The sequence below is a fragment of the Bos taurus genome, chromosome 20 (assembly GCF_002263795.3).
Source record: "Bos taurus isolate L1 Dominette 01449 registration number 42190680 breed Hereford chromosome 20, ARS-UCD2.0, whole genome shotgun sequence".
NCBI classification, from domain to species: Eukaryota; Metazoa; Chordata; class Mammalia; order Artiodactyla; family Bovidae; genus Bos; species Bos taurus.
This window is the reverse complement of record NC_037347.1, coordinates 57,562,564-57,582,824: the sequence shown is the minus strand read 5'-3', so window position 1 is coordinate 57,582,824 and position 20,261 is coordinate 57,562,564. Positions and strand designations below refer to the sequence as shown.

At 41.6% G+C, this 20,261-nt stretch overlaps 1 protein-coding gene across 2 annotated transcripts in view; it reads left to right on the top strand.

Moving 5' to 3' along the window:
- Positions 1-20,261, top strand: part of FBXL7 (F-box and leucine rich repeat protein 7) — a 481,471-nt gene that overhangs the window by 124,913 nt on the left and 336,297 nt on the right. For both annotated transcript variants that reach the window (XM_002696446.7, XM_059878912.1), the window contains one exon: positions 16,523-16,612. In XM_002696446.7, coding sequence (XP_002696492.2) covers positions 16,523-16,612 — 90 coding nt within the window. The remainder of the gene's footprint in view (positions 1-16,522; positions 16,613-20,261) is intronic.

Here is a 20,261-nt window from a genome sequence, read left to right as displayed (position 1 = left end):
TATAGAACTGATCCATTTCAATCTTCTTGCGAGTTTTGTACACATTTAATGATTATACCACTTATGGATATGTTGGCTCTTTCACCCTCTCCAAAAGCTTAATAAACTCGCCCTGAAAAATATTGCAATATACATAGCGACATTTTAAAAAATCAGCATTGTTTCCTTTTTATTGAATATTGGAAGTAAATGAAACCTTCTTTTGATGGTGAATACTGTGGTAAATCAAAGCACAGACTAATGAATTGAGATTCAGTGCTGTGGTCTTCAGACTCTTGCCAGCCTTCAAGAGTAGGAATAAAATGAGGACTTTTCAAAAAGAAGAAAAAAAAGCATCCCCTTCCCCTGCCTCCAGCTAATTTTCTTTTCTGTTCTTTTCTCATGTATCTGTTTTTCTCTTAATGACTGTCAAGTTTCTACTTGCTAGTAAACTACTTAAGTAGTTTTCCTATGGATTTAAAGCATACAAATGGCATTTCTTTTAAGTGTTCAACATTCAGAATCTTCACTGAATCATTGTCTCATATTGATCTTGTCATTGTTTAGTTGCCAAGTTGTGTCCGACTCTTTGGGACCCCACGGTCGATAGCCCTCCAGGCTCCTCTGTCCATGGGGTTTCCCAAGCAAGGATACTGGAGTGGGTTGCCATTTCCTTCTCCAGGGGATCTTCTCAACCCAGGGATCGAACCCACATCTCCTGCTTGGCAGGTGGATTCTTTACCACTGAGCTACCTGGGAAGCCGTATTGATCTATGTTGTTTATTTATCTGTATTTGGATATTCTTTGCATTTTAAAAACTTGCTAGTTTTATAGTTTGGATAAACTAGAAAGGCAAATTCTGTGTTTACCTGATAGCTATTTCCCGGTTCCTTCAAGTCTTTATTGCGAATCGGCAAGCAGCCGGCACTGTGAGTAGCAGTGATCTCAGCAGACAGAGTCCTTCTCTGGGGACCCTCTGGGGAGAGCAGTGGCTGCTGTCACACAGTCTCATGGGCCATAGTAGGGAGTTTGGGCTTAAGTCCAAACCCAGTAGGAAACTGTTAAGGGGTTTTAAACTGGGCTGGTGTCATCTGGTGATGTGAATATCAGTATCTGTGACATCTCACCAGGAGTAGGGGAAGATGGCAAAATACTTCATTCTATCTCTTTATTGTAAAAGATAGAAGTCTGGAGGCAGGCAAAATTATTCTGCTAGTCTGAAAACATTTCCTTAGATATCTTTACATTGAAAAAAGTTCATCACAAATGCCTGAAATGTTTACTTTTTATTTAAATCAGTGAAGATCCTGTAAATTGCATGACAACTAAGTCTTTATGAAGCACACCCTAGAGTTTCCATCTGGATTCCACAAAAGGTATTTGACTTTTAGGGTGAGTATAATAATCTTGTGAGAAGGTAAATGAAGAAGGGCCTGGAGTGAACTGATGCACAGCTTGAAAGATCAGATCCCTGTGACCCGTTCTTCCTTCAGACAAAAACGTGATAGTCAGAATGTCCCTGTCACCTCTGTGGGTGACGCGATACCTTTGTACTACCAACGTTCAGGAGAAGAATTCTAGAGGATTTTACAGTTATTAACCTAGGATCTGTACATCAAGAAAGAGAATGAGGAAGGGAACAACAGCTATTGGTGAAATATTTGATCTATTTTTGTCTAAAAGGCAAAGCTATTATATTTTCAAAAGCGAGGAGAGATTAGCTCCTAAGTTGCTGTATTCAAGAACTGTTCCAGTTCCAGGCAGGATTTATTTTGCTTAGTGTATCTCATTTTATACAAGCCAGACCTTTCCCTTCACTGGCTCCTGCAAACCTTAAGTTAGGTTATGACCGCAATTTATATGATAAAAGGGCTGTAAATGCAAAATTTAGGGAGAGCAATTTTTTTTAATGCATAAAGCTTTGAAAAATACAATGTAGATTATAGATGGAAGCTAAATTAAAGTTTTTTTTAAGAGAAGAAAGACCTACCCAGTCATCTGTTCATTGCCCAGAGCAAATTAAACTGTTTTCCAGGGTCTGGAAGCCTTATCAGATTTATCATGTGGCTATATATACAGCTTCTTAACTTTTACTTGGTGGTGCTTTTTACAAATGTTACAATTCATCACTGTTAAAATGATTTCTTTATACTTATTCCACTTTATACTTATTCCACCTTTCAGAGTCCGTCTCTACAGGAAGAAATTGTAGCTTTCACATAGAAAAAAATACTTTTAGGATGAATTTTTTTTTTTCTGTTTTCTTTTTCTTTTTTTGACTGCTCCACTTGGCTTGGGGGATCCTAGTTCCCTGACCAGAGATCAAACCCAGGCGCTCAGCAGTGAGAGCATGGAATCCTAACCACTGGACCACCAAGGGATTCCTAATTTTTTTTTTTTTCTTGAATGCCACATTTTATCTTTGTTAAGCATACATTTCTGCAATTCTAACATTGATCATCAGGAGCAGCAGACAGGAGCTCTTGTCCCTTGTTGGTTCACATAATAGAAATCCAGTTGCATGGCCAGCATCAGGACCAGTTCACACTGGTTTATGTCTTGGTGGTTTATGTTGAACTGGTTTATGTCTTCCTGGGTGGCTCAGTGGTAGGAGTCTGCCTGCCAGTGTAGGAGAAACAAGAGACGTGGGTTAAATCCCTGAGTTGGGAAGATATCCTGGAGGAGGGCATGGCAACCCATTCAGTATTCTTGCCTAGAGAATCCCATGGACAGAGGAGCCTGGTGAGCCACAGTCCATGGGGTTGCCAAGAGTCAGGCACAGCTGAGCAGGCATTTACCACGTTCTTACCTGACTTCTTTCTGTCTTTCTGCTTTGCTGTGTTTATCTTGATGGTAAGGTGGATGCTCCTTTTTGATACAATTTGGTGGCTAACAAACCCAAGAGTTGTATTCCAGAGAGATAGGGAGAATACCTTTCCCCTTACAACTGATAACTTTGGGCACTTACCTGCCCCTCTGTATCTGCCTGGTCAGTACTGGGCAGTGAGGATGGGCTCATGTTGATTGGCTTAGGACAGGCGGAGCTTCCTGCTGGAGACAGAGTTGAATTCACTGTCACCCAATCACGACAGAGCTGCCCAAAGCCAGAGGGATGGTATGGATTCCTAGTGGGGGCAGTCACCACCCTCACTGTGATCCTTTGGCCTCTCCTTCCTTCCAGTTCTGATGGAGAAGGATTCTGCTCTCTGTGAAGTACTACACTGCTGCCATGCACATTTTCTCACGTGCTTTGTGTTCAGAGATGCGTTGTGTTGGGAATGGTCGTTTCTCCTCCTATGAAAGAGAAGAGAACTGTGGCTTCCCACTGTGGTTCCTAGCAAAGCTTCTCTTACCCCAAGGAAAGTGGAAGAAATGGAGGTAGAGAATAATGATACTCTTAGGGAGCGTGTGGAAGGTAATAAAATGAGATCTTTGATTTGGGGACTAAGAAGATCACACTGGACAGGCCAAGGCCGAAGTCACATGCTCAAAGACAAGACGCAGCGGCTAAATAAAGCAGCTGCAATTTGGTGACATAAATATGTGTGTGGACAAATACATTTGTGTATTTCCCTAATGCCAGAGTATTTTTATGTATTGGTGTGTGTGTGTATGTGTCTGTATGTGTGTTAGTCACTGAAGTTGTATCCGACTTTCTGCAGCCCCATGGACTGTAGCTTGCCAGGCTCCTCTGTCCATGGAATTTCCTGGGCAAGAATTCTGGAGTGGATTGCCATTTCCTTCTCCAGGGGATCTTTGCAATACAGGAATCAAATCCAGGTCTCTTGCATTGCAGGCAGATTCTTTATCATCTGAATCATCAGGGAAACCATATATATATATATATATATATATATATATATAAACACATACATGTATATAACATTATATATGATAATATGTACATATATATAATTTTTAAAATTTATTTTTATTTATTTATTTGGCTGTGCTTGGTCTTAGCTGTGACAAGAGCGATCTTCGATCTTCATTCCTGGGTGCAGGATCTTTCGTTGTGGCATGTGAACTCTTAGTTGCGACATATGGGATCTAGTTCCCTGACCAGGGATTGAACCCAGGCCCCCTGCACTGGGAGCTCAGAGTCTTAGCCACTGGAACACCAGGGAAGTCCCATATATATATTTATGTATAATTTCTATTCAGTGGAAGAAGGGAGAAGTTGGTTAAGAACTCCGTCTCTCCCACTTGTCTGTTAACTTGCAGAATCTTGGTTTGTGGTTGTAAAGTAGTTTGTAGCTTTGCAAGAGGGTTGATCTCTTTTTCAGTCAAGGAGGAATAGAGAATGTGGGAGTGGAAAGGGGTCTTGAAGATGACCTCTTCCAATGTCTCTCTTCCTGGTCTGAGGTGACATACTCATTGTTGCTGAAAAGTCTTGAGTAGCTTCCTCGGGGCCACCCAACTAGTCAGGGACTCATCTGAGCTTATCTGAGCATCTGACTTATCTGAGCATCTGAGATATGAGTTCTGATTTTTTCACTTAAGTGCTTTCTTAATCTTTACTGTCTGCATCTTCTTGGTGGTAGGTACGAAAGCTTGCTTGTTGTAATCTTCTTTGCCAGGCAGGGCAGTCTGAATCTTTTTTAGTTCCCTTGACAGAATCTTGATGACATATTTGGTGACATGAATATGTGTGTGTACATATATATTTGTATATTTCTCTAACTTCTGCCTATGAGTTCCTAATAATTGGACATGTCAGATGTGAAACATAGTAAAATCCTAAGATTATCTTGTGTTGAATAAGATTCAGATTTAAATTGCATAGCCCTTCCCCTCTCTCTTTCACTATTGGTAAACTTACTGCTTATGTGTGAAAGGAGGATAGTGAAATGCCTTTAAGAATTTATTATTCAGTGTTAGTCACTCAGTAATGTCTGATTCTTTGTGACCCCATGGACCATAGCCTGCCAGGCTCCTCTGTCCTTGGAATTCTCCAGGCCAGAATATTGGAGTAGGTACCCATTCCCTCCTCCAAGGGGTCTTCCCAACCCAGGGATCGAACTCAGGTCTTCTGCATTGCAGGCAGATTCTTTACCATCTCTGCCACAATTCAGAATTTTCACTAATTTATATAGATCATCATTGATATTTAAGATAAACACATATAAGCATGCTTTGTATAAAATCCCTAAAGTCAGTGAGTGGCCACAGGGTACTGCTACTGCTGCTGCTAAGTTGCTTCAGTCGTGTCCGACTCTTGTTCGACCCCATAGACAGCAGCCCACCAGGCTCCCCTGTCCCTGGGATTCTCCAGGCAAGAACACTGGAGTGGGTTGCCATTTCCTTCTCCAGTGCATGAAGGTGAAAAGTGAAAGTGAAGTCGCTCGGTCATGTCCAACTCTTAGTGATCCCATGGACTGCAGCCTACCAGGCTCCATGGGATTTTCCAGGCAAGAGTACTGGAGTGGGGTGCCATTGCCTTCTCCGGGCCACAGGATACAAAGGTCTGTAATTGTCAGAGTGAACTGGGTTTGAGCAACCACAAAATATTGCTATTGAAAGGTAAAGTTTGTATTTTCTCTGTTCTTCCCTGTCCTCAAGATCCTGCGGGAAAGTAACCTCTGTCACCAAGATGACTTGATCATGGAATTGTGTCAAACGTGGTGGCTGGCACATGGGACCCTAAATAAATGAGCGGGTGAATCAGAAGAGCTACTTACGACTTTATTCTCACTGAGACTCTTGATGTCAGGAAATGAGCATGTGGCTTTGAATTTGCCCTCAGATCCTGCTGAAACAGCCTTGAACTTCAAAAAGAACGCTTGTCTTTCCCTGCCCATATGGTTTAGCTAGGCATGGTCTTCTCGTGATCTTTGGGACACAGCAGTCCTTTAGAACTTTGATACAAACTGTAGTGTTGTTATTAGCATAAAACTGTCTTCTGAATGACTTATAGTACGACTGAAATTCTTGTGCCGACGCACGCACCCTTTAGCCTGTCCATGGTCTGATCCTCTCATTACTCTGCTCAGAAACCCAGCTGTGAAGCACCATCTGTCAGCAGCAGCAGCAGCATCTGTCTTAGTGTCAGCTGACATCTGTGTTAGCTCTGGAGGCATTGCCTGAAGGCCCTTAGGTGGGTGTGAGTCTTGGGGGAGCAGGCTCCGCCTTAGTGCCTTTAATGAAATATTGCCTGACCTTTTCAACTTAAAACTACCCGTGATGGTATGCCAAGGGCTTGCTTTTTCGAATGCTGAAAGACTTTTTTAGGATTCCTGCATTCCATGATGCATTAAATCTTATGGCTAATCTTCCTTTTCCTCTCACAGTAATACTGCCATGCAGTGAGACTTGAATCAATGCTCAAATGATAGATTCACGGTAGGATTTTTGGCTTTCTGCTTAATTCTGCAGAAAATAGTGCTGGAGAATCTACTGGGTTGAAGAGTGTCTTCCCCGTCCCTTCCTGAAACATCAGAATGTGACCTTATTTGGGAATCGGGTCCTTACAAGTGTAATTAAGATGAAGACACACTGGGGCTTCTTTGGTGGCTCAGATGGTAAAGAATCTGCCTGCAATTCAGGAGACCTGGGCTTGATCCCTGAGTTGGGAAGATCCCCTGAAAAAGGGAATGGCTACCCACTCCAGTATTCTTGCCTGGAAAATCCCATGGGCAGAGGAGCTTGGCAGGTGGCAGTCCATGGGGTCACAAAGAGTCAGACACAACTAGGCGACTAACACACCACACTGGGGTTGGGTGGAGTCAATTCAATAAGGCTGGTGTCCTTATAAGAAGGGATGCAGAGTCACATAAAAGGGAGGTGGCCATGTGATGACTGGTGGAGACTGGAAATATGCTGCCACAAACCAGAGAATGCCAAGGGTTGCTGGCAATTAGGAGGAGCTAGGAGAGAGGCAGGGAACAGATTCTCTCTAGAGCATGGCTCTTCTGGCACCTTAATTTCAGACTTCTAGCTTCCAAGATCACGGGACAACAAACTTCTTTTATTTTGAGCCGTTTGGTTAGTGATAATTTGCTACAGCATCCCTAGGAGCTAATACAGAGTACTATATAGCGGTAGTCCCCAACCCCCAGGCCATGGATCAGTATAGATCCGTGACCTGTTAGGAGCCAGGCTGCACAGAAGGAGGTAAACAGTGGGCAAGTGAGTGAAGTCTCATCTGTACTTAGGAGCGCCAACCCTCCTGTGAACTGTGCATGCGAGGGATCTAGCTTGCGTGCTCCTTGTGAGAATCTAATGCTTGATGACCTGAGGTGGAGCTGAGACAGTGTTGCTAGCACTGGGGAGCAGCTGCCACTGTCTTCCATCACCCCCAGATGGGACCATCTAGTTGCTGGAAAACAAGCTCAGGGCTCCCACTGATTCTGCATTATGGTGAATTGTGTAATTATTTTATTATATATCATAATGTGATAATAGAAATAAAGTGTACAAAAAATGTAATCTGCTTGAGTCATCCTAACACCATCTCCCCAGCCCTTGCCAACCTCTGGAAGAATTATCTTCCATGAAACTGGTCCCTGGTGCCACAAAGGTTGAGGACCACTACCATATAGTTTGTCACCACTGAGAATATGTATGAATTTTGTAATTTCAACACATAGCCATTATGTGAAGCCTGTCTTTTGGTGTAACAAAGATTTAAGTGGTGCCCGTAGGAAGGTGTAGTGTTTGTTAGGAAACATGATGGGAACAGGGCTATTCCGTTAGGAATATGTTTCCAGTTTATTTGCTCGGTGGATCCTTCACTCACTGATGCCAAGTCATTTAACACATAGGTACTGAGTGACCATAACATACCAACCACTGTGCTTGCTTTAGAGAGTAGAGCAGTGAATAGATATGTATGAAATCTACCTTTGTAAAGTTGAAAGTCCAGTAGAGAAGACAGACATGATTGTTTACAACCTACATAATTTTAACATCATTATAAAAGAAAACAGCAGTCACACCAAGCAGTGATGAAATTTTGTGGATCAAAGTGTTTGAGATTATCACTTAATGATTTAAAATCTTTTATGTTTCAAATGTTTAAACCTTAATGTTTAAAACTTTATACTGCATTTATGTTCAATTCTACTTGTGTATCTGTGTTTTACTTCCCCACCCAATATAGACTGTCTTGTTTTTTTCTAGTGCTAATCATAACTCTTCACATACAGTAGGTTTAGCTTGTAGTTGTTGAATTAAATTGGATTACTGATTAATAATAAAAATAGGGAGGATGGTTAATAGTAGCTAACACCACTAAGTATCTATTATACGTATATGCCTTATGAGCAATTGACTTATTGACCTCATTTTATACTCATAGTTGTGCTATGAGTTTATATCTCCTAGTACTCCATTTTACAGGCTTCCCAGGTGGCACTAGCAGTAAAGAACTTGCCAATGCAGAAGACATAAGAGACTTCAGTTCGATCCCTAGATAGGGAAGATCCCCTGGAGGAGGGCATAACAACCCACTTCAGTATTCTTGCCTGGAGAATTCCATGGACAGGAGCTGGTGGGCTTCAGTCCATAGGGTCGAAAAGAGTTGGACACTACAGAAATGACTTAGCATCCTTGCACTTCATTTTACAGGTGGAGAAACTGAGGTTCTTGGAAAGTAAGAAAGCTTCCTCCAGCTCAACCAGCTCCGTTCAGTCCAGTTCAGTTGCTCAGTCATGTCTGACTCTTTGTGACCCCATGGACTGCAGCACACCAGACTTCCCTGTCCATCACCAACTCCTGGAGCTTGCTTAAAATCATGTCCATTGAGTCAGTGATGCCTTCCAACCATCTCATCTTCTGTCCTCCCCTTCTCCCCCTGCCTTCAATCTTTCCCAGCATGAGGGTCTTTTCAAATGAGTCAGCACTTTGTATCAGGTGGCCAAAGTACTGGAGATTCAGCTTCAGCATCAGTCCTTCCAATGAATATTCAGGACTGATTTCCTTTAGTATGAACTGGTTGGATCTCCTTGCAGTCCAAGGGACTCTCAAGAGTCTTCTCTAACACCACAGTTCAAAAGTATCAGTTCTTTGGCGCGAAGCTTTCTTTATGGTCGAATTCTCACATGCATACATGACCACTGGAAAAACCATAGCTTTGACTAGATGGACTTTTGTCAGCAAAGTAATGTCTCTGCTTTTTAATGTGCTGTCTAGGTTTGCCATAGCTTTTCTTCCAAGGAGCAAGCGTGTTTTAATTTCATGGCTGCAGTCACCAACTGCTGTGATTTTGGAGCCCAAGAAAAGAAAGTCTGCCACTATTTCCATTGTTTCCCCATCTATTTGCCATGAAGTGATGGGACCAGATGCCATGATCTTAGTTTATTGAATATTGAGTTTTAAGCCAACCTTTTCACTCTCCTCTTTCACTTTCATCAATAGGCTCTTTAGTTCCTCTTTGCTTTCTGGCATAAGGGTGGTGTCATCTGCGTATCTGAGGTTATTGATATTTCTCCCAGAAATCTTGATTCCAGCTTGTGCTTCATGCAGCCCGGCATTCCACATGGTGTACCCTGCATATAATTTAAATAAGCAAGGTGATAATATAAAGCCTTGACGTACTCCTTTCCCAATTTGGAGTCAGTCCTTTGTTGCATGTCTGATTCAATCAGCTAGATAGCAGCAAAGCCAAGTTGTGGTCCAGGCAGTGGGTGTTCAAACTGCACACACACTGCAAGATGGCACTTTACTCACTTTACTCACACTTTACTCACACTTATAGCCATCCTGCTGAGTTCCCTGGATGAGTTTAAGCGAACTGTTTCAAAATCATGTGTCTTTATTCTTTTTCTTTTTAGTAATCACAGCCTCCAGGAACAATGCAGAAAAGATTGGCTTTAACTGAGATTTTTGTCTAAGAATATGTGCTTTCTTCACCAAGGTAAAGCGAGTGGCGCTGAGATGTAAAATGATTGCTGCTCGACCGAAATCATTTCTCCTGAATTCTTTCTCTCTTTAGCCTTTGGCTTCTAAGGTAACATCAGTTAAATGATGAAGTATCCTGCAGAGTCCTGTGTGGTTGAGTCTGGGCTTGCATTTCACATCATGGTTTCCCTTGTGTGGTGTTGGAGCGGGGACACCCGCTCCTGAGCTCTCTGCCTGGAGGCTGAAGCTCTTGCTTCTGCTAGAGAAAACATGGACTGTCCCCAAGACGGAGAGAAAGGGGCCATCCCCAGGCATCCCCTGGCAGTCCAGTTCCAATCAACATCCCACAGCCTTTGGAAGAGGGAGCTGTGTTCAGCCGAGCTTTGCAGCAGGTGTGTGTTCAGACCCTAAAGCCCTGTGCTGCTCTGTTACTGTCTGTGATCTGGGCCAGTTGGCTGCTCAACCCGGAAGCTGCCACAGGGTTGGAAGTGAATGGCTCCGGAGGAGCTGCTGCCTCAGCAGTGGGATTGTCACAGTTTCTCTCCTGGAAGAACTCTGTGTACTCTGTTCTCCTCCCCTGGCTTCAGCCACAGCCCTCAGGATCTGATTTCAGCTAGAAACAACAAGCACCAGAAGTTTCTAAATTACAAGCCGCCAGTACTGAAGCCAGGCCTCTGTCAAGGCAGCATCAGTCACAGTAGCTACAAGGTAGAAACATGCGAAGTGCCCATCAGTGCAGCCCACACGTGGAACATACACACAGTGGAATATTATTTGGCCACAAAAAGGAGGGACGTACAACTTGGATGAACCATTGAAAATACGATAAGTGAAAAAAAAAAAAGCAAAGGATGAAGATTGCATGACTCTATCTATAGGAAATATCCAGAATAGGCTAATTCATAGAGATGCAAAGCAGGTAGAGATTACCTGGGACTGAAAGAGGGAGGGATGGAGATTTATGGGGCTGTGATACAGAATTTCTGTGTCAGGTAATGGAAAAGTTGTGGAAACAGTAGTGATGGGTGTACAACACTGTGAGTGGATACCTCTGAATTACAAGTAAAAAATAGTGAAGATGGCAAATTTTATGTTATATATATTTTTAAAAAATATTGAAAGAATGTCAGCACCCTGAAGCAAATCTTGCATTTCTTAGCAAAGAGGAAAATGCTGAAAATTGTCCTAGGCTTTTCTCAGGATGGACATAAACCTGTGAGAACTGTGGCCTCTTAGGAGAAGGGTCCAGCATAGGGCAGCATAAAGTAGGTGCTCAGTTAACCAATCTTTGTCTCTGTCCCAGATCACCCTCCAGTTACAACGTGTGAGTCCTGATCATTGAGCCTGAGGCCACCTGTTAGGTAGTTTGGGAAAAAGGGAGTAAAGAAAGTTCCAGTTAGGACATTAAATGGCTTGATAGGAAAGAAAAAAAAAAAAAGACTCAAAACGTGACTCTGAGATCTCTCTGCTTCTTTTCCATTCTCACTGTTGTGCTCCTTAAATTGTGCTTTCAACCCTCACCAGGAAAGAACAAAAAATAGGAGAAGCAAAGCAAAGGACACCATCTACTGTTTTCTGCTCACAATGAAGTGAAACAGGGGCCTTGTATTTGATACCTCCTCATTTCACTCTCCATCAATATCTCCAACTCTGGAGAACTCATCTATAAAATTCCCGTTGGCCTGAAAGAGCTAATATGCTTCAAGAATATGTGTTCAGTTTCTTTCCAAAAGCTAATCTGCACCTGGGCCAGGGATTAGGCCAGATCATTCTTTGAGATAACTAATATTATTATTCTGTACACACAGACATTTGAACCGTGGATCAAAGAAGATAAGAAACGATCTCAAGATAACAGTCAGGAAAATAACAGTGAATTCAATACACAAACATGACCCACTGCTCCCTTGACCTAATTCTGAGAAAAAAGAACTCTCTTTCCTTTGGTGTGGACATTTGATATTAAATAAGGTTCTCAGGGTGCACCTGCAGCAGCCACTTGGAATCAAGGTACCTGAGAGAAACAGGAAATAAAGGGCTACGGCCCCCACCACATGTATCCACGTGCTCCGTTGTGCATTTCCTGTCAGGGGTCTTTGACCGAAATCCGCAGGAATGAATTTGATGCATCTAATCTGGAATTGATAAAGGGAATCAATTTTGCAAGGGATTTATTGGACTCTTAAAAATGTTAGAGAGCATAGGACCCCACTGATTCATTTTTGTTATGTATTGATTGATCTTTCCTCTTCCTCCCTTTGCCTTTCTCATGTTGTCAATAAATAACAATGGAACGTCTGTCTTGTTTTAAACATCTGCTTTTGCACAGTCAGCCTGGGCACTGGGAATGAGAAAAGATATTTAGTGCTGCAGTTTTATACATGGAGATTTTTATACTAAAAGAGATTTGAAATCTTGTTCAAATAGGATCCTCATTTAACGAACATCTTTTCAGACATTGGGAGAACCTGGCACCCTCTAACAGAAAGCCTGAAGGGATCTGTGATTGGGATCAAATTCTTCGCTAACATGCTTAGGTTAACAGTGCACCTCAAGTCCCTGAAGTGATCGACCCACTGGCTAATTTGTCCATATGGTGGTTGAGATTCACAGAAGTGTATGCTCACCTGTTACAGGCAATACCTACCAACCTCAGTGCATTGTTAGTCTTCACTTTCTTTGATGTTTATATATTTGATACCTAATTGTTTGTTCAATTGCCCTCATTTAGGCTTCTAGCCTGCTTGGGAGGAAATTCAATAAAGAGCAAAATTTTACTTTACCAAATCCAACCGGCACAGTTTGGATATGCTAACCACCCCTAATGGGGGTTTTGGCCATTGATCAAATAAACAAACTTTCATGTAGCAGTTGGATAGAGAGCAGAATTGCCAACTTTGTTTATGCTTGAGGGATTTTTACTAGATCTATAAGGCATGTAGAATTTAATTTATAAGCATACATAATATTTATTTGCTATTATATATGCATATATAGTCAAATAATAATTAGTGTTTTACATTTTATTTCTTATTTCCTGATACAAATTGAACTGTGATCTTTGGGTCAATATTAAACGATCATGCAGTGGACTCTCTCCAGGACCGGATGTGACTGAATGCTTTTATAAACCATATCTCATAGCAGCCTCTCCCACCCTGAGAGGTGGGGGTATAATTCCCCTGTTTTTAATAGAGGAAATGAGTAGTTGGTTTTTTATTTGTTTTTATCTCTGTTTTATGGATGAAAGGCAGTGAAGCTTAGAGAGTCTGACAGATCTTCTTCCAGGCATGGTGCGTGGCAAATACGGATTTTCAGTTCCTGTGGGTCTGACACCGTGATAGAAAGTTGTCTGTGTCAGCCTAGCCAGGCCATAGAACACAGTTATGGAATCTGACACTAATCTAGGTTTTGTCATTAAAGTGATTTATAAATGTGGTTACCATCTGCTGTTTTAGTTGACTTTAAGTTTACCTTTGATAATGACTATTGATTGGACAGTGGGCCTTCAGTCTGATCACTCTAAGGCCTTTAAAGTAAAATGTGAGGTTTATTTGAAAATAGTTGTGCCTCAAGGCTGCAGCATTAACGCCTACTTGAGTTTCCATCCTGCTTGCACGCCTACCCTACATACGGATTCCCAACTTGTGAGCTCCAACTATTCTGTGAGCCAATTCCTTTAAATCTCTTTCTCTCTGACTCTGTATCTATATATATTATATTATATGTGTAGATATTTTATAATGTATATTTTTAATATATATGTGTCATATATATATATGTATAAATATTGGATTGGCCAATATTTATATGAGGTAATGGAAAAATCCAAATGAACTTTTTGGTCAACTCAGTATCTCATATATATGAATATATGAAAATCCCATATATATATATATATGATAGAAATAATTCTATAATTTCCCCTGATCCTGACATGTATCCTAGCGGGAGATATTTACACATCTATCAGTTCTGTTTCTCTGGAGAAACCTGACTGATACACACACCAAAGCCTGGGCACCATGACACCCATTTGCATAAAGTGCAAGAGGTTTCCATCTTCACATACCAGGAGATGAAACAAGATTTAGTTTGAGTGACTTGTTCATGGATATGTATGTGGCTTGGAAATGGTAGAGCAGGGTTTTGAAGCCAGAGACTCCAGACATAGCACTTGAAACATTCAAAAGAGCGGATCACTCCAATTGCACGAGAAGCTGGCAGCCATGATGGATACAGGACAGAGTGACTGATAGGTGTGATGGTCGCTGAACTGAGCACTTTGCCTGGTACTCCTGTGTTCTCGGTATGGCTTTCTGCAGAGGTCAAGGCATTGGTCTCCAAGAGAAACTGCTGTGTGCTTCTCCACCTGCATGTGAAATGGGCAAAGACGGGAATGACAGAATTGTTTCAGAGCGATAAGTCATAATGAACGATGTGCAGTGGCAAGAAGAAGCAACAGCCATTTGAATTCCCTGCTCAGGTGATATCACCAATGAACTTGGATTCCTCCATTGCCCTCAATATTAGCAAACAAAATCCTGAAGCTCTTTCAGCGCAAGCCCATTTGTGCTTTTCTACATTGTCCTTTCATAGACTGTAAACTCCCTCCACCCAATTGGGTTATGTACCACTGTGCAGAGAAGACTATTTGAAAACAGTGTTTCTCAGCTGTGTGTAAGAATCTAGATCATAATTTGTGGCATGAAAAGAGTTCATTTGGGACGTCATTGACTGGTCATTGTTTTAGTTTTCTATTGCCACATAACAGATTACCATGAATTTAGCAAAGTTTATCACAAGATATATCTATTCTTTCACTGTTTCCTTGGCTCAGAATTCTTGGCTTGGGTCAGCTGGATCTTTTGTTCAGGATCTTGCAAAGCTGTCATCAAGATGTTGGCCTGGTCGGCTTTCTCATCTGAAGTTGGATCTTCTTCCAGGCTCATGTAGGGTTGGTAGAATTTCTCCTTGCAGCTGTAGCATGCATGATGGTTTGCATCTTCAAGACAAGGAGGAAGAGTCTCCCTCCTCTAGGCTCTATAAAAGGGTTTACTTAGGTATTTAGGTCAGGCCCACCCAGGATAATCACCCTTTTGATTAAAGTCAATGCTATAGGAAATTTAATTACATCTGCAAAACCCTCTCACCATTGCCATGTCCTATTGCTTAGTAACAAATTGCAAATTCTGTCCACACACAAGGGGAGCAGATTACCAAGGGCATGGGCACTGGCTTAGCCTGTTCAGGCTGCTTACAACAAAATACCATAGACTGGGTGACTTATAATGTTAACAGATATTTAATTCTCACAGTTCTGGAGGTTGAAAAGTCTGATATCAAGGTCTGGTGAGGAGCTGCTTCCTGGTTCATAGATGGCCATCTTTTCCCTGTATCCCTACATGATAAAAGGACAGGGGGCACTCTGGGGTCTCTTCAATAAGGGCACTAATCACACTCATGAGGGCTCCACTGTCATGATCTAATCACCTCCAAATACTATAATCACCTCCTAAAACCATCATACTGGAGATTAACTTTTAAGACATGAGATTTGGGAACAGCCATTCAGTCTGCAGCAGGTACCATGGAGATCATCTCAGAATCTGCCCAGTGGTCACTGGCACCTCCCTCCTTATACGGTGTGTGTCCTATTTGTAGACTTTCATTCCCTGGGGGCTCAAATGGTAAAGAGTCTACCTGCAGTGCAGGAGACCCAGGCTCGATCCCTGGGTCGGGAAGATCTCCTGGAGAAGGAAATGGCTACCCACTCCAGTATTCTTGCCTCGAGAATGCTGTGGACAGAAGAGCCTGGTGGGCTATAGTCCATGGGGTCGCAAAGAGTCAGACACGATTGAAAGACAAAATGTTCAGCAGTATTAATGTATTGGCATATGTTCAGATTTAAAGTTAGAAGAGCAGAAAGTTAGTTGTCAGCTGAGGTTAGGTTATTTAGGCCAGGATTTCTCACGTTCAGCCCAGCTGATGCTCTGGTCTGGATTATTTTTTTAAAACTGTGGGGTGCTGTCATGCACATTGTAAGACATTGAGCAGCTTCCCTGGCCTCTACCCACCAGATGCCAGCAGCACACCTTCCCCCACTGTGACAATTAAAAACGAAACCAGTCATTGCCAGATGTCCACTTGAGGAGGAGGCATCCCCATTTAAGAAGCCCTGCATTAGAAGAACAAAGCAGGTTTTTTGTTTGTTTTAACGAAGAACCCATTAAATTAGGGAATTTGTTTTTTTTAAGGCAATGCAGCTGTTTGGAGCCAGCAGGCTCTTGCCCCTTGGATGATGCCTCATTCCTAGATTTGCTTTTTGTCCTTTACCAGAAAATGTATAATTTATAGTTGGAAAGAAAAAATTAATACTGTAGATGTGTCTCTCATTCGCACTCTCTTATTCACGTATATGCCAAAACTATATTACATTATCATGTTTGACGATACCTTATAATCGCCTGAGTTGATAGTCAAGCCATATTATAATAGGGCTTTAGCTCTGTAATGGCATGGGTCAGATATTTCCCCAAAGATATTTAATGCATGAGGCCAGAAAACTAATAAACTTCATTCTTAGTGTTATGGCTCCTTTCTTGGAAACGAGTGATATGGCTTGGTGTGAGATGGAGTGGAAGGCACAGTCCAGTTCTGAAATGACAAAATTCAAAAGCTCCTCGTTTTTGTTTTCTTTAGGCAAAGGCAGCTCAAGCATCTCATCCGACGTGAGCTCAAGTACAGATCACACGCCGACCCAAGCCCAGAAGAATGTGGCTACCAGCGAAGGTAGGCATCTGGTCTTCATTATCTCTTGTGCTCTCGTCACAGTGCTGGCTGTATTTGGAAGACACATAAAATGTGTGAGTCTCAGATCTGTTCTGCTGAGTGGGAGCATATGGGATTTTCAAAAATGGGAAGGCCAAGGCTTTCTCTTTTATTGCATTGTTGTCAATGTCTACTAAAGTTGTTTTGGTGCAGTTTAAGGTAAATGCTGTTATTTTGTCAAAGTATAATAAGCTGACTTTTGGGAATGTTTATGAATGATGTCTTGTTTTTCAGTATGGGAAACATGATTGTAAAATCCTTTTGCTCTAGTTGAAAGTTCCTGCAAGAACTTTGGAAATAAGCACACCTGGAATTTGGCATTTTGATAATGGGAAGGTCATAGTTGTGTGATTTGTAGAACCTGAACCAGTCCCCAATAATGGGGAGTAGGAGAAGAGGTTTGTTTGATTCTTTAAAAAATTAAGTGAGAATTCCTGCTTGTCAGAACAAAGATGGGTTGCATTGGTGTTCTTGATGAAGAATTTGATTATATGTAGTAACACGTGTTGGAATTTAACTGCTTCCCAGTAGTTGAGAAGCTTTTCAGTTATACTTATTTGTTTGAGTGTGGAAATAATTGATTCTGTAGTAGTTATTTGGTAAAAAGTTGACCCAATTAGGACTCAACCCCTTTTATGTTAATATGAAACACACAATTAAACGGCTTCTTTTTTGAAGAAGAATTCTTTCTAAATGAATAGTTGAATGAAGGTCTGTGAAAGACATGAATGCTGTTTGTAATGAAAGACTCGTGGGGTGTCAGCTGATTCCTCATGACACTATATGGAGCCTACTTTCCTGACGTGTACAGGGTGTTGTGGAAATTCGTTTCCAGTCCTTGTTTCAGAAGCTTAATTTCTGCTGTTTATAATATCAGAAAGTGTACTCGTAGCCTGGTGTTGGTCATTTAAGCTGTTAGATTGTCCTTGATCTGCACTACATTTTTTACATTAATGATGATGGTTTACTTCTGTTGTGTGTCTTCTTTGGGTATTCTTTGACTTGGTGTGTTTCATATAAAAGTTAACTTCTCTGAGTTAATTATCCCCAGACTGATGGATAAATATATTTTACAACTGGACTGTATTCCCTTGTGTTTAATGCCTTAGCATTGTTTTACCCTAGTGTGTGGCAAACAGATTGGTGTGTTCTTCTTAATGCAGTGAAGAATCAAGTAGCAGTCCAAACTTAATTTTCTGCCTGTTAATTCAAATGTGGGGATTAGATTATTTTTGAAATTCAGTTAAGGTAATGTGCGAAGCAGGTGAATTGATTCTAGCCAATGGATTTAAGTTCTCTTCTTTTTTCTCTGTTTCAGAAGTAGAAAATGCAAGAATATATGAGCTATGTTGCCAAGGTTGGGACTGTGGGATTTCAAGCATTTAAAAAATGTCTGCTTTTTATGCTTCAAAATAAACTATAGGGATTCAAATTTTTCATTTCTATTTTGCCTTTTTCTTAGGAAGATGCTTTTGGTGTACGCTCAGCCAATGTTTTATACATTTTGGTCACAATGCATTTTCAGGAGAGGAAAACAAGAAACTGTGATATTCATATGAAACAGAATTTTTAGCAACTGGGCTAAATTGGTATGAAATTTTTTTCTGAAGTCTTAAATGGATGCACTTCATCCTTATGAAAGATACTATCCATTTTTTTCTATCTGAAAAAATTTAAAAGAATGTGCTGTTTTGCTGTTTATTTGCTTGAATCCTTTTTGCTGCTGTTTTTCCATCAGTGAAAAATTTTAAATATTACAAAATGAATTTGATGTGGATATTAGTTACATTAAAGTGTGTTTTAGGGTTGTTTGCCACAGAATGGCCTCATACTATGGGTCTGGTTTTTCAAGATGGAAGTGTAATAGCCAGTGCCCATTTCCTCAGTTTATAGATGACAGAGCCCAGGTCCACTTCTCAGAATAAGTGATCAGAGCGTCACATTCTCTGACCTCCACAAGGTGGATTTACCTGTTTGCATGTCGGTTTCTTCCTACCAGAAAATGCCTAGGTAACCTCTCTCTGCAACACACGACAAAAGAAAACAAAAGGTGGACGTTGATTTCTTACACGCGCTTCAGAAGAGCACATTGAAAATGCTCCTTTGATTCTCTTTCTACACTTTACTAGAACTATATTTAACCTTTGATAGGAGGGTATGGGGAGGGAGGAGGGAGGAGGGTTCAGGATGGGGAACACAGGTATATCTGTGGCAGATTCATTTCGATATTTGGCAAAACTAATACAATATTGTAAAGTTTTTTAAAAAAATCTGGTTACATTTAAAAAAAAAATTGAGTATGTGGTTGCCTGGTTTTTCCGAAGCTGTTTGATTATGGTTATTTTCTTCAGTTCTTTGACCCTCTTATGGTTTTTCTCCTTTGAATTCAAGGATATCGTCTTCAGGAAGCACAGCAAGGATCCTCAGTTTAAGAGTCTGAGTGATACTGATTTCTAAACATGGTGTCTATCATGGAGGATAATATTCAGGTTTCCTGCAGCTTTGGAAAACTGTGGCCATCCCTGTAATAGCTGAGTTGGAAGCATTCTGGATCAGTGTTGGAATTCTCCCTGATGGGCTGGATGGGGAGGGTGTGACATCATTCCCTGGGTAGTGTGTGTGTGTGTGTGTGTGTGCTCGCGTGTGCATGTGTGTATGTGCATGTGTGTGGGTACCTACATGTATGCATTTGTGTCCAGCCTCTACAAGATGGCTGATGGTATAGACACTGTCTTTTGCCGGGAAACGTGGGTGACCCCTCTGTTCAGTGTATACTGGGAAATAAACTGAGGGCCTGGGAGTGGGGGGAAGAGAAGGACACACAGCATACACACTGACCTGGGGCCGGCGGTGGGAATGGCGATTAGCTGCCAGCAGGCATGAGGGATCCTTTTGGGGAGATGACAGTTATCTAAAATTGGGTTGTGGTGATACCAATAGTTAAATAGCTCAGTAAATGTACTAGAACTCATTGATTTAAACATGTGAAGATGGGTTTGGGGGAGCTGCTGCCTGACCTTCAGACCCCAATCTAATCCATCACAAAGTGTTCTTTTCATGTGCTGGCTTCCAACTCTGAGAGGAGGTCATACACAGTGGTGAGAGGCTGAGTCTTGGCCGTACAAAGTGCCAAGTTGTGGCTGAAAGCTTCTCCTGAGATGCCTTGGGGCCAGAACTGGCCTGAAATCCATCATAACAAATCCCTGAACCAGCAGGGCTCGTGGCCCAGCCTGTGGTGCCCAGTCAGAGTGGACCCATCATGGTACCTGCATATTCTCACACGAAGCTCTGGAAGATATGAGGTATTACAGACCCACAGATTTCCCAATCTTTTAATTGATTAATTTATTTTTTAGCTTTTCTTGGACAGTCAGGACCAATCTCATCTCAGGTTTGAAACAGTTTGGCACCCCATCCTAACAGTTGAGGCATCACATTTATTCACTGCTAGGTCAGTTTCTTTGCTAAGGACTTATATAGCTTTGCTATCTATCTCAGGTTACAACTTAAGATTCACTTTGGGTCATAATTGGGGTCATAAGACTGTACCCCTAGGAAGATGGTCCCGAGATGGTGAGACAATTTGACTTTAATCCAAAAGAGAATGATA